At 41.3% G+C, this 23169-nt stretch overlaps 1 protein-coding gene across 1 annotated transcript; it reads right to left on the bottom strand.

Moving 5' to 3' along the window:
• Positions 1–1782: 1782 nt before the first annotated feature.
• ZNF491 (zinc finger protein 491) lies at positions 1783–10435 on the bottom strand. The gene is given in 2 exon segments (XM_008955982.6): positions 1783–3239; positions 4514–10435. A coding segment is annotated over 1 exon segment (1314 nt). The 5' UTR covers positions 3233–3239; positions 4514–10435; the 3' UTR covers positions 1783–1918.
• Positions 10436–23169: the final 12734 nt, after the last annotated feature.

The following is a 23169-nucleotide window of genomic DNA, read 5'->3' as shown; positions in this document are numbered from 1 at the left end:
ATACAAAAATGACTCACCTCCTTGAATAGAGAACAACGCACCTAAAACAGAAATCCTGTAAGAAATTCTACGGAGAACCCTCTTATTGGTATGTCCTGCAGTCATTTATGGCTTGTGGTCATATTTATTACTACAATTTATTACATCCTCTTTGACAACAGTTTTTTTTAGTACTGGTGGTTTTGGGCAAGAGAGCACTCATAACAGCAAGATTTAACTTCGGGGATTATAAAAGAATGACAAATTATGGTCAAGATAAAAATTGTGGCTGGGAACAGTGGCTCACGCCTATAATCTCAGCACTTTGGAAGACTGAGACAGGAGGATTGCTTTGGCCCAGGAGTTGGAGACTAGCCTGGGGAGCATAACAAGACCTCCTCTGTACTAAAAATTAAAAAAAAAATTAGCCAGGCATGATGGTGCACACCTGTAGTCCCAGCGACTCAGGAGGCTGAGGCAGGAGGATTGCTTAAGACCAGGAGCTCAGAGCTGCAATGAGCTATGATTGCACCACTGCACTCCAGCCTGGGTTATAGGGAAAGACCCTGTCTCAAAAAAAAAAAAAGGTAAAAATTATAAGTAGATATGCATGAAATGTATAATTTACATCAGGAAATAAATGAGGTTTATACACATGGTGATACTGATTCACAATATCAAACAAATAATTTGGTAACAGTATACATTTGATCTGATCCATGTTAACAAGGGATATTTTAATAGAGCTTCTCAGTATACAAAAAAAAGAGAACAACATTTGTAAGTACACAACTGAAAAACAGTGAATAAACTTTTTTTTTTTTTGAGACAGAGTATTGCTCTCTCATCCAGGCTGGAGTACAGTGGCGTGATCTTGGCTCACTGCAACCTCCACCTCCCAGGATCAGGAGATTCTCCTGCCTCAGCCTCCCGAGTAGCTGGGATTACAGGTATCCACCACCACACCCGGCTAATTTTGGTACTTTTAGTAGAGATGGGGTTTCACCGTGTTGGCCAGGCTAGTCTTAAACTCCTGACCTCGTGATCCGCCCACCTCGGCCTCCCAAAGTGCTGGGGTTACAGGCATGAGCCACTGCACACAGCTGAATAAACTATTTTTAAGAAATATGTACAGAAATCTTTGCTCCCTCAAAAGTACACATTGTCAATCACATATAATCAAAGATAACTGAAAATGAACTGAGGCATTACATTCTCCTGTGGATAACAGGAAACACTGGACATTTCCTGACCAGAGCAAGGTGTTCCTTCTCACATGAGAGTCCTGGATGAGACCAGTCACTGCACAGGGCAGCAGAGCTCTCATCAAGTTGGTTCTGATGGCAGCATAGTAGCTGTCAGGCTGAATCAAGAACAAGGTCACTACCAGCAGGAACAAAGGTGCATGTAAACAAATCATACCTCCTACCAACTCAATCTGCAGACTAGGGGAGTAGAGCATCAGAGAACATTCCCCACCCATGACAGTCTGCATTATCTCTCTGGTATGGACATTACAATACTTAAAGAAAAACCAAACTGTAGATAGAACTTGAATGTGGAGCTTCTGGGGACATCTTTGGAAACCTACACCTCTGAAAAAAGGACAGTCAAGAGATTTGGAGGATACCCTTGATTGACAAGCCAGAGAATCAGGAAAATGGGCTAGAATCAGGGGGCCACACAGCCCATGTGAATTTGGCTGGCTCTAAAATGTGACTAAGGCCTTCCTCATGTCTGCCTTCAAAATCATATGTAAGATAGGCCACCAGTGAATCCCAGAGTGGCATCACCTAACTCCATCTCTACATTTTATTGCTTTCCTTTATTGACACCTCAAGCTGGGAGGGATGCTTGAGGCCAGGAGTTCAAGACCAACCTGGACAAGATAGTGAGACCCTGTCTCTATAAAAATAAAAATTAAAAAATAGCATTTCTCTCATATATTAATAGTGTGAGTTCTTTCATGTTTTCGACAGTAACTGGAATGAATGAAGGCTTTCCCACATTCCTTACATTGGTAAGGTTTCTCTCCAGTGTGAATTCTTTCATGTATTCTAATATATATGGAACAAGTGAAGGCTTTCCCACAATGCTTACATTCATAAGGTTTTTCTCCAGTGTGAGTCCTTTCATGTCTATGAAAGGAGCTGACACAATGAAATGCTTTCCCACATTGCTTACATTCATAGGGTTTCTCACCAGTGTGAGTCCTTCCATGTATTCGAATATACTTGGCAGATCTGAAGGCTTTCCCACATTGCTTACACCCATAGGGTTTCTCTCCAGTGTGAGTCGTTTCATGATATTGAAACGAAGTGGAACAAGTGAAGGCTTTCCCACGTTGCTTTCATTTGTAGGGTTTCTCTCCAGTGTGACTTCTTTCATGCCTTTGAAACGAACTGGGAGAGTAAAAGGCTTTCCCACATATCTTACATTTATGAGGCCTCTCTCCAGTGTGCATTCTCATGTGTCTTCGAAAGCTTATAAGGCGAGATAATGCTTTCCCATATAGTTTACATTCATAGGGTTTTTCTCCTGTGTGAGTCCTTTCATGCCTGTGAAAAGAACTGGGACAATTGAAGGCTTTCCCACATTCCTTACATTTGTACGGCTTCTCTCCTGTGTGTGTCCTTTCATGTCTGCGAAAGGAACTGGAAAAATTGAATGATTTCCCACACTCCTTACATTCATATGGCTTCTCCCCAGTGTGAGTTCTTTCATGGATTTGAACAGAACTGTGCCAACTGAAGGCTTTACCACATTGTTTACATTCATATCGTTTCTCTCCAGTGTGAGTTCGTTCATGGGTAAGGTATAAACTGAGACAATCCAAGGCTTTCCCACAAAACTTACATTTATAAGGTCCATCTCCACTGTGCATTACCATATGTCTTCGAATACTTGCAGGAGAAATGAAAGATTTTCCACATTCCTTACAATCAAAAGGTTTCTGTCTAGTGTGAGGCCTTTCATGTGTTCGAAAGCAGTGGCTATGGCTCAAGGCTTTCCCACGTTGTTTATGTTTATATGGCTTCTCTAAAAATTTCTGACACTTATATGGTTGGTGTCCAGTGTCAGTTCTGATGTTCCTATTAAGGGATGAATATCCCATGAAGACTTCTCCACATGTACCACTTTCACATGATTTTACTCCAGGAAGAGTTTTCTTGTTCAGCATGTCTTCCAGAACCTGGGTGAAAGTTTCTCCACACTGACTACCTTCTGTACTCTCAAAGAGTCTCTCTCCCATAAAATTTCTGTGAAAAATGCCAAGCACATAATTAAGGGTCTGTTTATAAGCGATTTAATATTCGTTAATAAGTATTACACTTGCATTTTTAATGTTTTTGTTTTTTTTTGGTACAAAGTCTCACTCTGTTACCCAGGCTGGAGTGCAGTGGCGTGATCATAACACACTGCAGCCTTCACCTCCTGGGCTCAAGTGATCCTCCCACCTCAGGCTCCCCAGAAAGTTGGACTACAGGTGTGTGCCACCATACCCAGCTAATTTTTTATTTTTGGTAGAGATAGAGTCTTGCTGTGTCTCCCAGGCTGATCTTGGGCTCTTGACCTCAAGTGGTCCTCTTGCCTTAGTCTCCCAAAGTGCTGGGATTACAGGCATGAGCCACCATGTCCAGCTGCATTTTTAACATTATCCCATGAAGTGTAGGCTTTCTGCCCTGTCTGAATTGTTTAAACATGAATGGATCACACACTCTACAAGATGGCCTGTCTATATCTATCATCAAAAAAAGAATATTTACATGAGGTTTCTATTTTTTTTTTTTTTTTGAGACGGAGTTTTGCTCTTGTTGCCCAGGCTGGAGTGCCATGGCGTGATCTCAGCTCACTGCAACCTCCGCCTCCCGGATTCATGCGACTCTCCTGCCTCAGCCTCCTGAATAGCTGGGATTACAGGCATGTGCCACCACGCCTGGATGGCACATGTTTACTAGCAACAGGGTTTGTCCATGTTGGTCAGACTGGTCTTCAACTCCCGACCTCAGGTGATCCGCCCACCTTGGCCTCCCAAAGTCCTGGGATTACAGGTGTGAGCCATCACGGCCAGCTGAGGTTTCTTAATACTATTTCCAAGTAAACTATTTTATGAACATTAAACCTCTATATCACATTGAAATATATGTTTTTCGAGAAAAGTTTCTAAGAATAAATACATTTTATGCTGAGCTTATTTCTTTTGTTGGCTTCTTTTTAACAATTTCTGACAATCTGAGATTTTCTTTAGAGACATTTCTTTGTCTTGTGAGTGTAAATTATCTTAGATTTCTCCTGGGATGTTTGTATTGATCTTCAATGTTCTGGTCTTTCCATTTTTTCCCTAAAAAATAGTCCTGAATTAGTATAAGATTATTTAAAAATCATTAGATTCCATGTTTATGGGACACTGCAGCCATGCCTGATTTGTTCATCGAAGGATTGCCTATCCATATTCCAAATCCCTGAATAGCACTGATGAACTAGAAACATGTGTTCTTCAATTCACTGAGGGAGGTAATATTGTCACCCCTACCTATAGAAATGAGGTTCCTGAAGGTTTCCTGCATCACATCTCTGTAGAGATTCTTCTGGAAAGGATTCAACAAGGCCCACTCCTCCTGGGTGAAGTTCACAGCCACATCCTCAAAGGCCACTGGGTCCTGAAACATCTCACATGTGTAGAGGAGGATGGGTGAGAGTGACAGCACTGGGGGCCTAGACTCTATTCCCAAGAAGTTCTCATGATGCCGTGGACTCCAAACATTTATTCCCTGCCTCTGTCATCAGACCTCTTACTCCCCTGTCTACACTCACTTCCTCTCAAACAGCAATTTTGATGCCAGAGTGTAACTATGGGTAAAGCAACAGCAGAATAGGAAAATGTAGCCTTTTGCCACGTGAGGACACAGCAAGAGGATGGAGTTCATGAGGAATGGACCCTCTGGACATGGTACCTGCCAGTGCCTTGATCTTTTTTTTTTTTTTTTTTTTTTCTGAGATGGGGTCTCACTCTGTCACCCAGGCTGGAGCGCAGTGGCGCGATCTTGGCTCACTGCAACCTCTGCCTCCCGGGTTCAAGCAGTTCTCCTGCCTCAGCCTCCTGAGTAGCTGGGATTACAGGCACGCGCCACCATGCCCAGCTAATTTTTGTATTTTTAGTAGAGACGGGGTTTCACCGTGTTGGTCAGGCTGGTCTCAAACTCCTGATCTCGTGATCTGCCCACCTTGGCCTCCCAGAGTGTTGGGATTACAGGCGTGAGCCACCGTGCCTGGCGTGCCTTGATCTTAGACTTCCCAGCCTCCAGAACTGTGGAGCTGAATTGGCCTTCCTCCCTTGGACGTGTGCTGGACTTAGTGACTCACTTCCAAAGAACAGAGTATGGAAAGGGGTAAAAATAGTAACTTTAAAGTGGAGAAACCTGACAAACACTGCTTCAATCAAGTGATCAAGGTTACTGTCACCAGGTGTATCAAGTGATGAGCCTGGACACTTCACCTTTGTGGCATTCTCCCGCAAAACACCTAACTCCAGTCTAATCATGAGAAAAATTCCAAATTGAGGAACATTCTATGGAATACCTGACCAGCACTCTTAAAACTGTCAAAGTGATTTTAAAAAACAAGGGAAGACTGAGAAATTGTCACAAAGCAGATCAAGGAGACATGAGAACTAAATACAGTGGGGTATACTGGATTGGGTCCTGGAATAGAAAAAGGATATTAGTGGAAAAACTGTTGAAAATCTGGAATTTCATTAATAGTAATATACAAATGATAACTTCTTAGTTTTGTTGGACCATGGTTATGTAAGATGCTCACATTAGAAGAAAATGGGTGACGGGTATATGGGAACTTTGTAGATTATCTTTGCAAGTTTTCTATAAATCTAAAATTATTCCAAAATAACAAATTTATGGCCAGGTATGGTGGCTCACGCCTGTAATCCCAGCACTTTGGGAGGCCAAGGCAGGCAGATCACCTGAGGTTAGGAGTTCAAAACCAGGCTGGCCAATGTGGCAAAACCCCATCTCTACTAAAAATACAAAAATTAGCCGGGTGTGGTGGCAGGCGCCTGTAATCCCAGCTACTCAGGGAGGCTGAGGCATGAGAATCGCTTGAACCCAGGAGGCAGAGGTTGCAGTGAGCCAAGAGAGAGCCACTGCACTCCAGCCTGGACAACAGAGTGAGACTCCATCTTGGAAAAAAAAAAAAAAAGAATAGGAAAATGTCTCTTTTTGGTGAATCCGGAGAGAAAGATGTGTTTCCTGGGTACCCCAATGTCTCTCTGTACATTGGGTGTGTAGCGTCTTTTGTAACAGAGTCCTACTAATTCATGTGCAGAAAAAAAGCTCACAACAGCAGTCCTGAGACTACATATACTTGAAAATGTGTGTTCACAAAGTTTAACCTTTGATGGTATCTGGAAAGTGGATTTGATTCTCATTCAAACAGCACAGGCAAATCCAAAAACAAACAAAAACCGAATTTTGCATGGGATCTCACCAACCCAACTGATTAAGAGAGTCATAACTAACTGAAACAGAAACCCATGACCAAAACCATTATGGGAAATAATACTGGGGTAAGACAACATAAATTGTAATTGATGAAGTGCTGAAGGCTGAATGGGGACAAGGTTTAGAGGTAAAAACTCTGTGAGGGGGCAATCTTAACAAAAAGGTAATGTGATTTATGAAAATTAAGAACTTTTGTGCAAGGGAACACACTATCAACAAGGGAAAAGAAAACTCATCAATTTGGAGAAAATGTTGGTAAGTCATATATCTGGTATGGTCTTAATTTTCAGCAAATATAAAGAATTTCCATAATTCAACTATAAAAAACACATCAAACATGCCAAATGGAAAGCTTTGATGAGCATGCTGACAAACTGGAACCTATGTACACTGTCCAAGGGATTGTAAAATGGCTTAGCTATGAAAAACAGTATGGCGGTGCCTCAAAAATTAAAAACAAAATTACCAAATGTTCCAGCAACCCACTTTTGGGTCGAATTATATTCAATTCAAAAGAATTAAAAGTAGGATCTCAAAGAAATATTTGAAAACCATCGATGACTGGGTACAGTGGCTGATGCCTGTAACCCCAACACTTTCAGGAGGCTGAGGCAGGAAGATCAATTGAGCCCAGGAGTTTGAGACCAGCCTAGGCAACAGAGTGAGATCCAATCTCTATAAAAAATAAAATAAAATGAATTGAAATCCATTGTTCACAACACCCAACAGGTAGATCAACCTAAATGCCAATCGATGGATGAATGGATAATGAAAATGTATATATATACACAACAGGATATTATTTATTCTTATAAAATGACATCCTGTCCCATACTACAACAGGCATGAAACTTCATGATACTATGCTAACTGCAAAAGACCAGTCAGAAAAAGAAAAATGCGGTATGACTCATCTTAGAGAAGTTATATAAAATTGTCAAACTAACTCAATGGTACACTTAAAATGCTTGAGCTAGTAAAATTTTTAAGGTTTTTCTTATTGTAATTAACTAGAAAAATTATTGTACCAAAAAGAAAACTAATTGACTAAAATATGGGCAATGGCGCGATCTTGGTTCACTGCAACCTCCGCCTCCCAGGTTCAAGCAATTCTCCTGCCTCAGCCTCCTGAGTAGCTGGGACTATAGGCACGCACCACCATGCCCAGCTAATTTTTGTATTTTTAGTAAAGACAGGGTTTCACTATGTTGGCCAGGCTGGTCTTGAACTCCTGACCTCGTGATCCACCTGCCTCAGCCTCCCAAAGTGCTGAGATTATAGGCATGAGCCACCACATCCAGCCAAGCAATGGATTTTAATGACATTTCTCCCAGACATACACAAATGGCCAACAAACACATGAAAAGATGATCAATGTCAAGAATCAGCCATGGGGTTTTACCCAATGTCGTTTTGGGTAGTTACTGAATAGTTTCCTCTCATAAAAAAATATTCATAAACAAAATATAATTTTTTTTAAATTTTATTTATTTATTTAATAGAGACGGGGTCTCTCTATGTTGCTGAGCTGGTCTTAAACTTCTGGACTCAAGTGATCCTCCCACCTCGGCCTGCCAAAGTGCTGGGATTACAGGTGTAAGCCAGCATGCCAAGCCCTAAAGTTTTTGTTTTTTTTGAGGAAAATTTTCACCCTGTCTCCCAGGCTGGAGTGCAGTGGTGCCCTCAAGGCTCACTGCAGCCTTGGATCTTCGGGGCTCAAGCGATCCTCCCGCCTTAGTCTCCCGAGTATAGTAGCTGAGACTACAGGAATATGACACCATGCCCAGCTATTTTGTTTGGTTGTTTTCAGTAGAGATGAGATCTTGCTATGTTGCCCTGCCCACTCTGGTCTTGAACTCCTGGGCTCAAGCAATCCTCCCACCTGGGCCTCTGAAAGTGCTGGGATTACAGGAGTGAGTCACTGTGCCTGGACTAAAATTTTTTAAAAATGTTTTCTTTCCCGTGTCTCTACTAAAAATACAAAAATCTGCCGGGCATGTCGGCACATGCCTGTAATCCCAGCTACTTGGGAGGCTGAGGCAGGGGAATCGCTTGAACCCAGGAGGCCGAGGTTGCAGTGAGCCAAGATAGCACCATTGCACTCCAGCCTGGGCGACAGACACAGTGAGACTGTCTCAAAAAAAAAAAAAAATTTTTCCTTATTTTCAGAGGTGTTGATAACATTTTTAAATAGTGCCATTCATTTGTCTGTGGAAAAATGATAAAATATGGCAGCTGTTTCAAATGTAGCATGGGAAACACATAATTGATAAGGATGTCAATTGGCGAGGGGAAGTTGGTGTTTTTGAATGTGAGGAGAAAACCAGAAATTTAGGGATTTACTGTCATACCTGGGAAGAACTAGGCTGGGAGAGGGGTCCCAAAAACTCCCTCTTTGATCAAACTAGTCAGGCTCCTCAGAGCCCCCCTCTTCTTGAGTAGACTTTGGCCTTTTCCTGCAGAGCCCTGTGGTAGCAAAAACCCTTCTAAGGGAGTTTAGAGAAAATTCCCCCAAACCTGATATCCAATCAAGTCCCTTTTCCCTACGTCTGACAATCTCTTCCCTAATTCTTGACACTAAACCAACTTCCATCCTCTCCCTCACCTTGCCTATTAGCTGTAAATTCAATACTGTCGTTGATGCAGCCTTCACCTCCTGGGCTCAAGCAATTCTCCTGCCTCAGCCTCCAGACTAACTACAGAAGCGGCCATCATACCTGACTAATTTTTTTTTTTTTTTTTTAACAGAGTCTCGCTCTGTCGCCAGGCTGGAGTGCAGTGGCACCATCTCGGCTCACTGCAACCTCCGCCTCCTGCGTTCAAGCGATTGTCTTGCCTCAGCCTCCCGAGTAGCCGGATTACAGGCACGTGCCACCACGCCCAGCTAATTTTTGTATTTTTGGTAGAGTCGGGGTTTCACCATGTTGGCCAGGATGGTCTCGAATTCCTGACCTCGTCATCCGCCCGCCTCGGCCTCCCAAAGTGCTGGGATTATAGACGTGAGCCACTGCGCCCGGCCATACCCGACTAATTTTTAAAAATATTTTGTACAGACGGGTTCTCGCCATGTTGTCCACGCTGGCATCACCTTGCCTTACGCTGGAATGTTAAATATACTCTTTTAAATTGGAAAGGAAATGAAACCCAAATGTAAAGAAAAAAAAAAAAAAAGCTCTATGGGGGCGGGGGGAGGGGGCGGGCCAAACTCTAATTAAATTGTTGTGCCTCACAAACTAGCCTTGTATAAAAAACGTTGTAATCCTGTTAAATTTCTTGCCTATATAAGCAAGAACTTAAACTTTTAAATTTGAAACACTGAGCCCATTTCCGTGGATCCTGTGTATTCCAAATGGGCCATTCCCAGCTTCTTGCTTGAGTAAACTTTAAAAAACTGGAATCTGATTCTTTTATTTCAGGTTGACAAGTCCACATACGGCGACAGCATCACTATAACTAATCAAGTATTTAATCCTGTTTGCCTCCTCATGCAACTTATAAAAGCCTTTTCTTCAATCACAAGCCATGACCGGGTGTTTCTCACTCGGAATCGCTGTTGCTCCAACAAACTCTTTAACTGTTAACAGAGCCTCAGTTTAATTTTTAGCAGAAGAAAGGCGGGACACATCCGACCCCCCATGACCCTCCCGTGGCCCCCGCACAATCTGGGAAGACGCCGGGCTGCGGGCGCGGAGCTGCCCAGAGAGGACTCCGGGGCCGGGGCCGCAGTCGCCGCGTAGGGACGGGACAGGACGCCCGGGGTCCCAGCTGCGGGCCCAGCCCCACCTGGCGGCCGAGGGGACCAAGGGCCAAGCCACGCCATGGGGGACGCGGGTCCCAATCGCCGGGGTCGCCCGAGCGGAGGCCTGGGTCCCGCCACAGCAGGATCCTGTTGGTTCCACCCAGCCCCTCTTCCACGTATCTGGACGCTAGGCCGGGCACTTTACCATTTCCCTGCTTCTTGGTGTCCCGGCGTCCTCTTTATGACTCCGGAGCAGGTCACAGCGCAGGTGACAGCGTCACAGAAGCCGTGGCGGAGGCACCTGGGGCCTCTCGGAGCAGCAAGGACTGGATGCAGAACGCAACGGACCCCAGCAACAAAGGAGTGCAGAAACTCTGAGTGCGGCCTTCTGCTTCCCCGGATTGACAGTTGGCAGGGCCCCGTCCCAGGGCCCCTGATTGGATGGGGTTCCAGGCTCCGCCCCTCAGCCCTGAGTGACAGGGTAAGCCCTGGGTAACGGAGCCCTGCAGAGCCCGGCTGATCAATCCTAGCTACAGCCTTTCTAAGGCTAAGCTCCCTCCCTGCGCCCCGGTCATTGGATATCTGCATTTCAGCCAAACTTGCTACTTATTGTTAGAAGGGGCACTGTTAGCTTCCTCGATCTTTCAGAAATGTGTGCTGGGAATTCCAGACTCGGTGTTCAATGGAGTCATTCCTTTGCCTCATAGCAGGAAGGAAATCCAGGCCAGGCCAGGCCAGGCAAGACTGCACCAGGAGGGAGAGGCAGGTGTCCTCTACAGGGCGGGAATTGGGGATGAGACTTCCTCACACTCCCCCCGTCCCACCCCTGAATATGGAACCGCTTCCTCCCCCTAGACTTCATTTTCACCAGCAGATGTTCTCACCTGGGGTCAGTTTAAGCTTCTAACCTAAGTAAACTATTACCTTCACAAACCCTTTCTCCAGGTGACATGTCAGACAAATCTTACTGAGCCTGACCTTCACAGATGATCTTTGTATGTACAAATTACAGTCTGTCGCCTGGACCCTTTGCACGTAAAAACCAAACACTGCCCCCGCAAAACGTCCCTAGGCTCTAGGTACAGCCCCAGTAAGGACAGAACCTCCCTCCAACCCCCCTACACAAAGTGCACCTGCACATGAGTCTCCTGCTTTCCAGGGCTCTGTAGCTTCTCAGGATCCACATTCCTTCTGCAGCTGTTCTGAGCAGCTGGAGGCCACCTGCAGTAGAGGGCAGGCTGCCCGGGAAACACCCAGGGGAGCTCCCTTTCCCTCCCTTTGCTGGCTCCAGACTGGCCTCAGCAGGGAGTCACTGGCCTTAGGCTCTGCTGCCCCCTGCAGGTTATTCACCTCATTGATCGGTTACCTGAGACAAACACCCTCAGTTCCACTGTATGTATGTATAAAGTGGGGAAGGAAAATTCTAAGATAATTGAAGTGAATTAAAAGACTTGCAGGCAGGGTGCGGGGGCTCACGCCTATAATCCCAACCCTTTTGGAGGCTGAAGCGGGAGGACTGCTTGAACCCAGGAGTTCATCATCCTGGAAAACGGAGCCACACCTCGTCTGTACTAAAAATTTAAAAATTAGCAGTGCGTGGTGTCCTGAACCTGTAGTCCCAGCTACTCGGGAGGCTGAGGTGGGAAGATCTTGAGCCCAGGAGTTTGAAGCTTCAGTGACCTATGATCTCGCCACTGTGCTTCAGCAAGAGTTGTGATAGTTGTATCAGATAAAATAGACTTTAAATAAAAAACAGTACAAAAAGACAAAGAAGATCATGAGATACTGATAACAGAATCAATTCAGCAAGATAATATAATAATACTAAATATATATGCATCCAACATTGGAGAGGCCAAATTAATAAAGCAAATATTCCTAGACCTAAAGAAAGATATAGATAGCAATACAATAATAGTATGGGACTTCAGCACCTCACACACAGTAGTAGATATATCATCAAGACAGACAATCAACAAAAAAATTGGACTTAAGTTGGACTTTGGACCAAATGGAGCTAACAGACATTTACAGAACCCAACAACTGCAGAATATACATTCTTCTCATCAGTACGTGAAACATTCTCCAAGGTAGACCGTATGTTAGGCCACAAAACTAGTCTCGACAAATTTTAAAGTCAAAATCATTTCAAGCATCTTCTCAGACTGCTGAATAAAACTAAAAATCAATACCAAGAGGAACTTTGAAAACTGTATAAATACATGGAAATTAAACAATGTGCTCCTGAATGATCTCTGAGTCAAAGAAGAAATAAAAACAGAAAATAAAAATTTTGTTTGAAATGAACAAAAATGGCAACACAACATATCAAAACCTCTGGGATATAGGAAATGTCATGCTAAGAGGGAAGTTTATAGAATTATATGCCTCTGTCAAAAAAGTAACAAATTAACAACCTAACATGGTACCCCATGGAACTAGGAAAACAAGAACAAAACAAATCCAAAGTTGGCAGAAAAGAAATAACAAAGATCAGAGCAGAATTAAACAAAATCAAGACTAAAAAACAACACAAATGATCAACGAAACAAAAAGTTGGTTCTTTGAAAATATCAACAAAAGTAATAAACTGCTGGCTAGACTAGCCAAGAAAAAAAAGAAGATTCAAATGAACAAAACCAGAATTGAAAAAGAAGACATTACACCAATACCACAGAAATACCATCAGAGACTACTATGAACAACTATATGCTCACAACCTAGAAAACCTATAGGTTTCTTTGAAACGTATAACCTCCGAAGATTGAACCAAGAAGAAACAGATATCCTGAAAAGACCAATAATAAGTAGCAATATTGAATCAGCAATAAAAAATTCCCAAAAATGAAAGCTCTGGGCCAGACAGATTTATACCTAAATTGTACCAAATAGGCCAGATGTGGTGGCTCATGTCTGTAATCATAGCACTGTGGAGCCTGAGACAGGAGGATTGCTTGAGGCCAGGAGTTTGAGACCACCCTGGCCAACATAACAAGACCCCATCTCTAAGTAAAAAAATAAAAATTTAAAAATCAACATTAAAAAAATTATACCAAACATACAAAAAGAACTATACTAATAATCCTGAAACTGTCCCTAAAAATCACAGAGGAGGGAAATCTCCCTAACTCATTCTATGAGGCCAGTAACATCCTAATACCAAAAACAGACAAGGACACAACAACAAAACTACAGACCAATATCCCCGATGAACACGGATGTGAAAATCCCCAACAAAACACTAGCAAACTGAATCCAACAGCACATTAAAAAGATAATACAGCATGATAAAGTAGGTTTTATACCAGGAATGCAAAAATGGTCCAACATACACAAGTTAATATATGTAACACATCACAAAAACAGAATGAAGAATAAAAACCATATGATCATCTCAATAGATTTAGAAAACACACTTGATAAAATTCAGCATCCTTCATGATAAAAGCTCAAAAAACTAGGTATAGAATGAACATATCTCAAAATAATAAAAGCCACACATGATAAACACACAGCCAACATCATACTGAATGGGGAAATAGTTGAATGATAAAAACTAGAACAAGATTAAGGATGCCTACTTTCACCACTCTTATTCAACCCTAGTATAGGAAGTCTTGGCCAGAGCAATCAGGCAAGAGAAAGAAATAAAAGACATGCAAATTGGAAAAGAGGAAGTCAAATTATTCCTGTTCAGTGATATATAATCTTACATCTAGAAACGCTTAAGACTCCACCAAAAATCTCTTAGATTAGTTAAATTAATTCAGGAGTTTCAGGATACAAAGTCAGTGTACAAAAGTCAGCAGTGTTTCTATACAGCAACAACAATCTAGCTGAGAACCAAATCGAGAAAGCAATACCACTTACGAGAGCTACCAAATAACACCCCACCCCACATGGGAATATATTGCACCAAGGAGGTGAAAGGCCTCTACAAAAAGAAAAAAATCTATAAAACACTGATTAAAGAATTATAGATGACACAAACAAATGGAAAAAACATTTCATGCTTATGGAAAGAACTAATATCAGAAGAATTAATTTCATTAATTATTCAGAAAGAATTAATATCATTAAAATGACTATACTTCCCAAAGCAATCTACAGAGTCAATGCAATTCTTATCAAAATACCAATGTTAGTTTTCACATAATTAGGAAAAACAATCCTAAAATTCATATAGAACCAAAAAAGTGCCCGAATAACCAAAGCAATCCTAAACAAAAAGAACAAAGTTGGAGGCAATGTTACAGGACAGGGGTCCCAATCCAGACCCCAAGAGAGGGTTTTCGAATTTCCTGCAAGAAAGAGTTCAAGGCGAGTCTGCAGTGCAAAGTAAAAGCAAGTTTATTAAGAAAGTAAAGTGGTGAAAGAACAGCTACTCCACAGAAAGAGTTGGACGTTTCTGTAAGTAAGAGGAGGAACGCATCCACCCTAGGTACAATGATGCTTGTATATATGGGCAGATGTGCTCTGCTATAAGGGTCCATGATAAAGGATTAATTTTCTTAATTACTATATTTTGCAAGAATCGATATTATTATCTTTAAAGCAAAATTAGAAATGCCTTTGTTCTCCAGATATTGGGATATCTGGACACTACCAAGTCTGGGTCTTGGTAAACATTATTAATTTGTTCCTTTAACTATAAACATCTAGAAGCGAGGTATGCCTAACTTTCCGGGAATGAAGCCCAGCAATTCCCAGCCTCACTTTCCTAGCCCTCAGAATGGAGTCGCTCTGGTTCGAATACCTCTGACAGCAACACATTACCTAACTTCAAGTTATACTACAAGGCTATTGGAATCAAATCAGCATGTTACTGGTATAAAAATATACACAGAAATAAATGAAACAGAATAGAGAACCTAGAACTAAATCCACATATTTACATCCAACTAGTTTTTTACAAAGTCAACAAGAACATACGTTGGGGTAAGGACACCCTATTCAATAAACGGTGCTGGGAACATTGGATTGCCATACGGAGATGAATGAAGCTGGACCCTGATCTCTCTCCATATACAAAAATCAATTCAAAATGTACTTAAATGTAAATCCCAAAACTATAAAAATACTAGAAGGAAATCTAAGGAATTCTCTTCTGGACATTGGTCTAGGCAAAAAATGCCGGATTAAGACCTCAAAAGCACAGGCAACAATAACAAAATAGACAAATGTGACTTAAGTAAATGGAAAAGCTTCTGCACAGCAAAATACATAATCAATAAAGTGAACAAATAACCCGAAGAATGGGAGAAATTAATTGGAAACTATATATTAACAAAACACTAATATCCAGAATATACAAGGAACTCAAACAACTCAACAACAACAAAAACAACCCCATTAAGAAGTGGTAAAGGCTGGGCGTGGTGGCTCACATCTGTAATCCCAGCACTTTGAGACGCCGAGGTAGGCGGATCACCTGAGGTCAGGAGTTTGAGACCAGTGGCCAACATGGTGAAACCCCATCTCTACCAAAAATACAAAAATCAGCTGGGTGTGGTGGCACGTGCCTGTAATTCCAGCTACTCAAGAGGCTGAGGCAGGAGAATCACTTGAACCTGGGAGGTAGAGGTTGCAGTGAGCTGAGATCACGCCACTGCACTCCAGCCTGGGTGAGAGACTCTGTCTCAAAAAAAAAAAAAAAAAAAGTAAAAAGTGGTCTAAGGACATAAATAGACATTTTTCCTTCCTTCCTTTCTTTTCTCCCTCCCTCCCCCTTTCTTCCTTCCTTCTTCCTTCCTTTCCTTTCCTTTCTTTTCCTTTCCCTTCCTTTCTTTTCTTTCTCTCTTTCTTTTTCTTTTCCTTCCTTCCTTCCTCTCCTTTCTTTTTCTTTCTCTCTCTCGCTCTTCTTTCTTTCTCTCTTTCTTCTTTCTCTTTCCTTTCCTTTCTTTTTTCAGAGACACTGTCTCCCTCTGTCACCCAAGCTAGAATTCACTGGTACAATATTAGCTCACTCAAATTCCTGGGCTCAAGAGATCCACCTGCCTCAGTCTTCTGAGTAGCTGGGATTACAGGCACATGCCATGACACCCAGTTAATTTTTTTTTTTTTTAAGAGACAGGGTTGGGCCGGGTGTGGTGGCTCACGCCTGTAATCTCAGCACTTTGGGAGGCTGAAGTGAGCAGATCATGAGGTCAGGAGTTCGAGACAAGCCTAACCAACATGGTGAAACCCCGTCTCTACTAAAAATACAAAAATTAGCCAGGCATGGTGGCACGTGCCTGTAATTGCAGCTACTCAGGAGGCTGAGGCAGGAGAATCGCTTGAACCCAGGCACCGAAGGTTGCAGTGAGCTGGGATCGCGCCACTGCACTCCAGCCTGGGCAACAGAGTGAGACTGTATCTCAAAAAATAAAAAAAAAACAACAGAGAGAGAGACAGAGTCTCACTATGTTGCCCAGGCTAGTCTCAAACTCCTGGCCTCAAGCAATTCTCCTGCCTTGGCCTCCCAAAGTGTGGGAATTACAGGCGTGCACCACCATGCCCAGCTGATATTTTTCAAAAGAAGACATACAAACAGTTAACAAGCATATGAAAAAATGTTCAGCATCCCTAACATCAGAGGAATGCAAATTAAAGCCAAAATGAGATACCATCTTACACCAGTCAGCATGGCTATTATTAAAAAGAGGAAAAAATAACAGATGTTGGTGAGGATGCAGAGAAAAGGGAATGTTTATATGCTGTTGATGGGGATATAAATTAGTACAATCTTTATGGAAAACAGTATAGAGATTTCTCAAAGAACTAAAAATAGAACTACCCTTTGATCCAGCAATCCCACTATTGGGTATCTACACAAAAAACAAGAAATCATTATTTCAGAAAGATACCTATACTTGTATGTTTATCACAGCACTATTCACAATAGCAAACATATGCAATCAACCTAAGTGTCCATCAATAGATGACTGGATAAAGAAAATGTGTTATATATACACAATAGAATACTATTCAGCCATAAAAAGAATAAAATTATATCTTTTGCAGCAATATGAATAGAAGTGGAGGCCCAATCTTAAGTGAAACAACTCAGACATAGAAAGACAAACACCGCATGTTCTCACATATAAGTGGGAGCTAAGTAATGTGCACACATAAACATAGAGTGTGAAATAATTGACAGTGGAGATTTAGAAGGGTGGGGAGTGGGAAGGGAGGGGACAATGAGAAATTACTTAATGAATACAATGTACTTTTTTCCAGTGATGGATACACTCAAAGTCCTGTCTTCACCACTAAGCAAATATATCCATGTTACAAAATTACACTAGTACTACATAAATTTTTTCTTTTTTTTGGAGATGGAGTCTCGCTCTGTCACCCAGGCTGGAGTGCAGTGGTGGGATCTCGGCTCACTGCAATCTCTGCTACCTGGGTTCAAGTGATTCTCCTGCCTCAGCCTCCCAAGTAGCTGGGACTACAGGCGCCACACCCGGCTAATTTTTTTTATTTTACTAGAGACGGGGTTTCACCGTGTTGCCCAGGCTGAACTCCTGAGCTCAGGCAATCCACCCACCTCGGTCTCCCAAACTGCTAGGATTACAGGGATGAGCCACTGTGCCTTGGCCTTACATAAACTTATATGAATAAAATTTACTTTTTTTTACTTCCTTTTTTATTTTTAATTTTGTGGGTACATAGTAAGTGTATATATTTATGGGTTACATGAGATATTTTGAAAGAGGCATGCAGTGCATAATAATCACATCAGGGTAAATGGGGTCATCACCTCAAGTATTTACCCTTTGTGTTACAAACAATCCAATTATACTCTTTTAGTTATTTTAAAATGTACAACTAAATTATTTTTTACTATAGTCAGCCTGTTGTGCTAACAAATACTAGGTCTTATTCATTCTTTCTCTTTTTTTATATCCATTAACCATTCCCATTCCCCACCCCCTCTACCCTTCTCAGCCTTTGATAATCATCCGTCGACTCTCTATCTCAATGAGTTCAATTGTTGCAATTTTTAGCTCCTACAAATAAGTGAGAACATGTGAAGTTTGTCTTTCTGCACTTGGCTTATTTCACTCAACATAATGACCTTCAGTTACATCCATGTTGTTGCAAAAGACATAATTTCATTACTTTTATGGCTGAATAGTATTCTATTGTGTATATATAACACATTTTCTTTATCCAATCATCATCGATGGACACTTAGGTTGATTCCATATGTTTGCTATTGTAATAAATAAATATGGGAGTGAAGATATCTCTTTGATATACTGATTTCCTTTCCTTCTCTTTGATATATTGATTTCCAATCCCACCCAGCTGTGGGATTGCTGGATTGTATGGTAGCTCTATTTTCAGTTTTATGAGAATCTTCCAAACTGTTGTCCATAGTGGTTGTACTCATTTACATTCCCACTAACAGTGTACAAGGGTTCCTTTTTCTCTACATCCTCACCAGCATTTGTTATTGCCTGTCTTTTGGGTAAAAGCTATTTTAATTGAGGTAAGGTGATATCTTATTGTAGTTTTGATTTGCATTTCTCTGATGATCAGTGACATCGAGCACTTTTTTATATGTCTGTTTGCCATTTGTATGTCTTATTTTAAGAAACGTCTATTCAGATCTTTTGCCCATTTTAAAATCAGATTATTACATTTTTTTCTATAGAGTTATTTGAACTCCTTATATATCCTGGATATTAATCTATTGTCAGATAGATAGTTTGCAAGTGTTTTCTCCTATTCTATGGGTTGTCTCTTTGTTGACAGTTTCCTTTACTATGTTGTTTCTTTTTTAACTTGATGTGATCCCATTTGTCCATTTTTGCTTTCATTGCTTATGCTTGTGGGGTATTACCTAAGAAATCTTTGCCTACTCCAATGTCCTGGAGACGTTCCTCAATGTTTTATTTCAGTAGTTTCATAGCTTGAGGTCTTGGGTTTAAGTCTTTAATCATTTGGTTTGATTTTTGTATATGATGAGAGATAGGGGTCTAGGTTCTTTTTCCTGCATATGAACATTCAGTTTTCCCAGCACCATTTACTAAAGAGACTGTCCTTTCCCCAATGTACATTCTTGGCACTTTTGTAAAAAATGAGTTCACTGTAAATGTATAGATTTATTTCTAGGTTCTCTATTCTGTTCCAGTGGTCTATGTATCTGTTTTTATGCCAGGACCATGCTGTTCTGGTTACTATAGCTCTGTAGTATAATCTGAGGTCAAGTAATGTGATTCCTCCAGTTTTGTTCTTTTTGATCAGGATAGCTTTGGCTATTCCAGGTCTTTTGTGGTTCCATATAAATTTCAGGATTATTTTTTCTATTTCTGTGAAGAATGTCCTTGGTATTTTGATAGGAATTGTATTTAATCTGTAGGTTGCTTTGGGTAGTAGGCACATTTTAACAATATTTATTCTTCCAATCCATGAACATGGAATATCGTTCCATTTTTTGTCCTTTTCAATTTCTTGCATCAATGGTTTATGGTTTTCATTGTAGAGATCTTTCACTTATTTCTTAGGTTAAATTAATTCCTAGGCATTTTATTTTATTTGTAGCTATTGTAAAGAGGACTTTCTTGATTTCTTTTTCAGATTGTTTACTATTAGCATATAGAAATGCTATTCATTTTTGGCTTTTTAATTTTTTTTTTTTTTTTCTCCCAGTGATCCTTGTTCTGAAAGAAATGCTACTGATTTTTATATGTTGATTTCGTATCCTGCAACTTTACTGAATTTATTGGTTCTAATAGTTTTTTTGTGAAGTCCTTAGGTTTTTCCCAAATATAAGATCATGTGATCTGCAAAGAAGGATAATTTAACTTCTTCCTTTCCAGTTTGGATGCCCTTTATTTCTTTCTCTTATCTGATTGCTCTAACTAGGACTTCAAGTACCAAGTTGAATAACAGTGGTGACAGTGGGCATCTTTGTCCTGTTCCAGATTTTAGAGGAAAGGCTGTTTTTCTCCATTCAGTATACTAGTTGTGGGTCTGTCATATATGACTTTTTATTATGTTGAGGTATATTCTTTTTATACTCGGTTTTTTTGAAGGTTTTTTATCATAAAGGGATGTCAAATTTTATCAAATGCATTTTCAGCATTATTAAAATGATCATATAGTTTTTGTCCTTCATTCTGTCGATATGATGTATCACATACTATCCTTGCATCCCTGGGATAAATCCCACTTGGTCATGATAAATTATCTTTTTGATGTGTTGTTGAATTCGGTTGCTAGTATTTTGTTGAGGATGTTTGCATGAATATTCATCAGGGATATTGACCTATAGTTTTCTTAATGTGTCTTTGCCTGGTTTTGGTATCTGGGTAATACTGGACTCGTAGAATGAGTTTGAAAGTATTCCTTCCTCCTCTATTTTTTTTTTCTTGAGGTGGAGTCTTGCTCTTTCTCCCAGGCTGGAGTGCAGTGGTGTGATCTCAGCTCACTGCAACCTCTGCCTCTCAGGTTCAAGCGATTCTCCTGCCTCAGCCTCCTGAGTAGCTGGGATTGCAGGCACGTGCCACCGCGCCTGGCTAATTTTTGTATTTTTAGTAGAGATGGGGTTTCACCATGTTGGTCAGGCTGTTCTCGAACTCGTGTCCTCATGATCTGCCTGCCTCGGCCTCCCAAAGGGCTGGGATTACAGGTGTGAGCCAGCGCACCTGGCCTCCTCCTCTATTTTTCAGAATAATTTGAGTAGGATTGGTATTAGTTCTTTAAATGTTTGGCTCATGCCTGTAATCCTAGCACTTTGAGAGGCTGAGGTAGGTGTACTGCTTGAGCCCAGCAGTCTGAGACCAGCCTAGGCAACACTGCAAAACCTTGTCTCTATAAAAATTAGTTGGGCATGGTGGCATGCACCTGTGGTCTCAGCTACTCAGGAGGCTGAGGCAGGAGGATCACCTGAGCCTAGGAGGTCAAGGCTTCAATGAACCATGATTGCACAACTGCACTCCAGCCTGGGCGACAGAGCGAGACCGTCTCAAAAAAAAAAAAAAAAAAAGAGTGGACATGGTTTAGTTTGAAAAGTCCTTTGGTAAGTTCAAGCTAAAGGCTGAGGGCTATTTAAAAACATTAGTCATGGAGTGGCAGAAAATTGTTTTGTTGTGAATTAGCAAACTGAATGTTGATCATATAAATTGGGTCATTCTTGCCAAACTCAACTATAAGAGTCAACAGGCCAAGGGGGAAAAGCACTCAGGGCTCGTACCAATGCTCCAAGCATGTCATTCTCTTCCAAGCTGCTGAAACAGCCAGTTGTATCCTGAAACCGGTTTTATCTAATAGTTACTGAAACAACTTGCCGTGACTCTAAGAATAGTTTTACTCATTGCCATCATTTCCCAATCAGAACTTTCCAACTCCCAAAAACCTTACTAGTGCCAGTGAATTTTCTTGAAGAACCATATGTAACACTTCTCCTTTTCATGAAACCTCCAATGTTCTCTGTTTTTCAGACATACCAAAGACCACTTGGTCTGTGTGTATGCCCTGAATTACAAGTATTTCTTCCCAAATAAAATGTTTTAATTTCAGAAATTCATCTTTGACATATCTGGCTTTCTGACATTAGACACTTCCATGAGTCTACAGTCCCTTTTCTTCAGTTCTACGAACCAAAAAGCTCTGACAACTCTTTTTTGTAAGGTAGGCATGAACCTGACATCAAGAAATAAGAGGCTATTTATTGGCTGTTTTGTTCTGTTTCAAGTATTTACTCATTTTGTTGTAGGAATATTAATGAGTTTGATCTCAGAGTGCTGTTTCAGTTTCTAGTGAGAACACTACATTATCTATGATATATTAATTATCTCAGCTTCTTACAGATGAAATAACAGGCTTAAAGAGGCGCAGTGACTTGCCCAAGGTTGTTTCACATCTAGGGAGAGTAAAGAGTAGAATTGAGGTCTTCTGCCCCCTTCACTTGTTTTTTGTTGTTTTTTCCTCATTGCACTGTACTGCTTCCTCATGATATTACCTCTGAAGACCATCTTGATAAATTCTTCTGTGTGGAAGAGTTTAAGCAATCACATTCATCTTATTTGACATTTTCTTCTATTTGAGACAGGGTCTCACTGTGTCACCCAGGCTGGAGTGCAGTGACGCCATCACGGATCATTGCAGCCTCAACTTCCTAGGCTCAAGCAATCCTCCCGCCTCATCCTCTGGAGTAGCTAGGACTACAGGTACATGTCACTATGCCTGGATCATTAGAAAGAAAATTTTTTGGTAGAAATTAGGTCTTGGTATGTTGCCCAGGCTGGTCATTCATAGGTGTTTAAAGTGTGATAAATGGATGATTTAAGTCTGATAGAACTTTTACACATATTATACATTTAAGCATATACACATGGAAGCTCCTGGGAGTTGGTTATGTTTACATGGTGGAAAAAAAAACCCTTCGAAATAATTATTAGTTTGAGAAAAAGACATCAATAAATAAATTCTACGTCAACACATTGTTTTTTGTTGTTGTTGTTGTTGTCGAGACGGAGTCTCGCACTGTTGCCCAGGCTGGAGTGCAGTGGCGCCATCTCGGCTCACTGCAAGCTCCACCTCCTGGGTTCATACCATTCTCCTACCTCAGCCTCCCGAGTAGCTGGGACTACAGGCACCCGCCAACACGCCCAGCTAATTTTTTGTATTTTTAGTAGAGACGAGGTCTCGCCGTGTTAGCCAGGATGGTCTCGATCTCCTGACCTCAGGTGATCCACCCTCCTCATCCTCCCAAAGTGCTGGGATTACAGGCGTGAGCCACCGCTCCCGGCCTTGTCAACACATTGTTATATGTAAAAAAGCTAATCAAATGTGAGCTTCCAACAATTCCCTCTGCTTCATTCTTCTGACTTTCAACAGATCATGGTTAACACCAAGGGCTCTGTGTCTGAGGTTTCACATGTTTACGTCACCTATTTTAAATGGTCTCAACCTCACTCCACCACCACTGACCCATC

This window comes from Pan paniscus, chromosome 20 (assembly GCF_029289425.2).
Source record: "Pan paniscus chromosome 20, NHGRI_mPanPan1-v2.0_pri, whole genome shotgun sequence".
NCBI lineage: Eukaryota > Metazoa > Chordata > Mammalia > Primates > Hominidae > Pan > Pan paniscus.
This window is presented reverse-complemented; position numbering and strand designations above follow the sequence as displayed.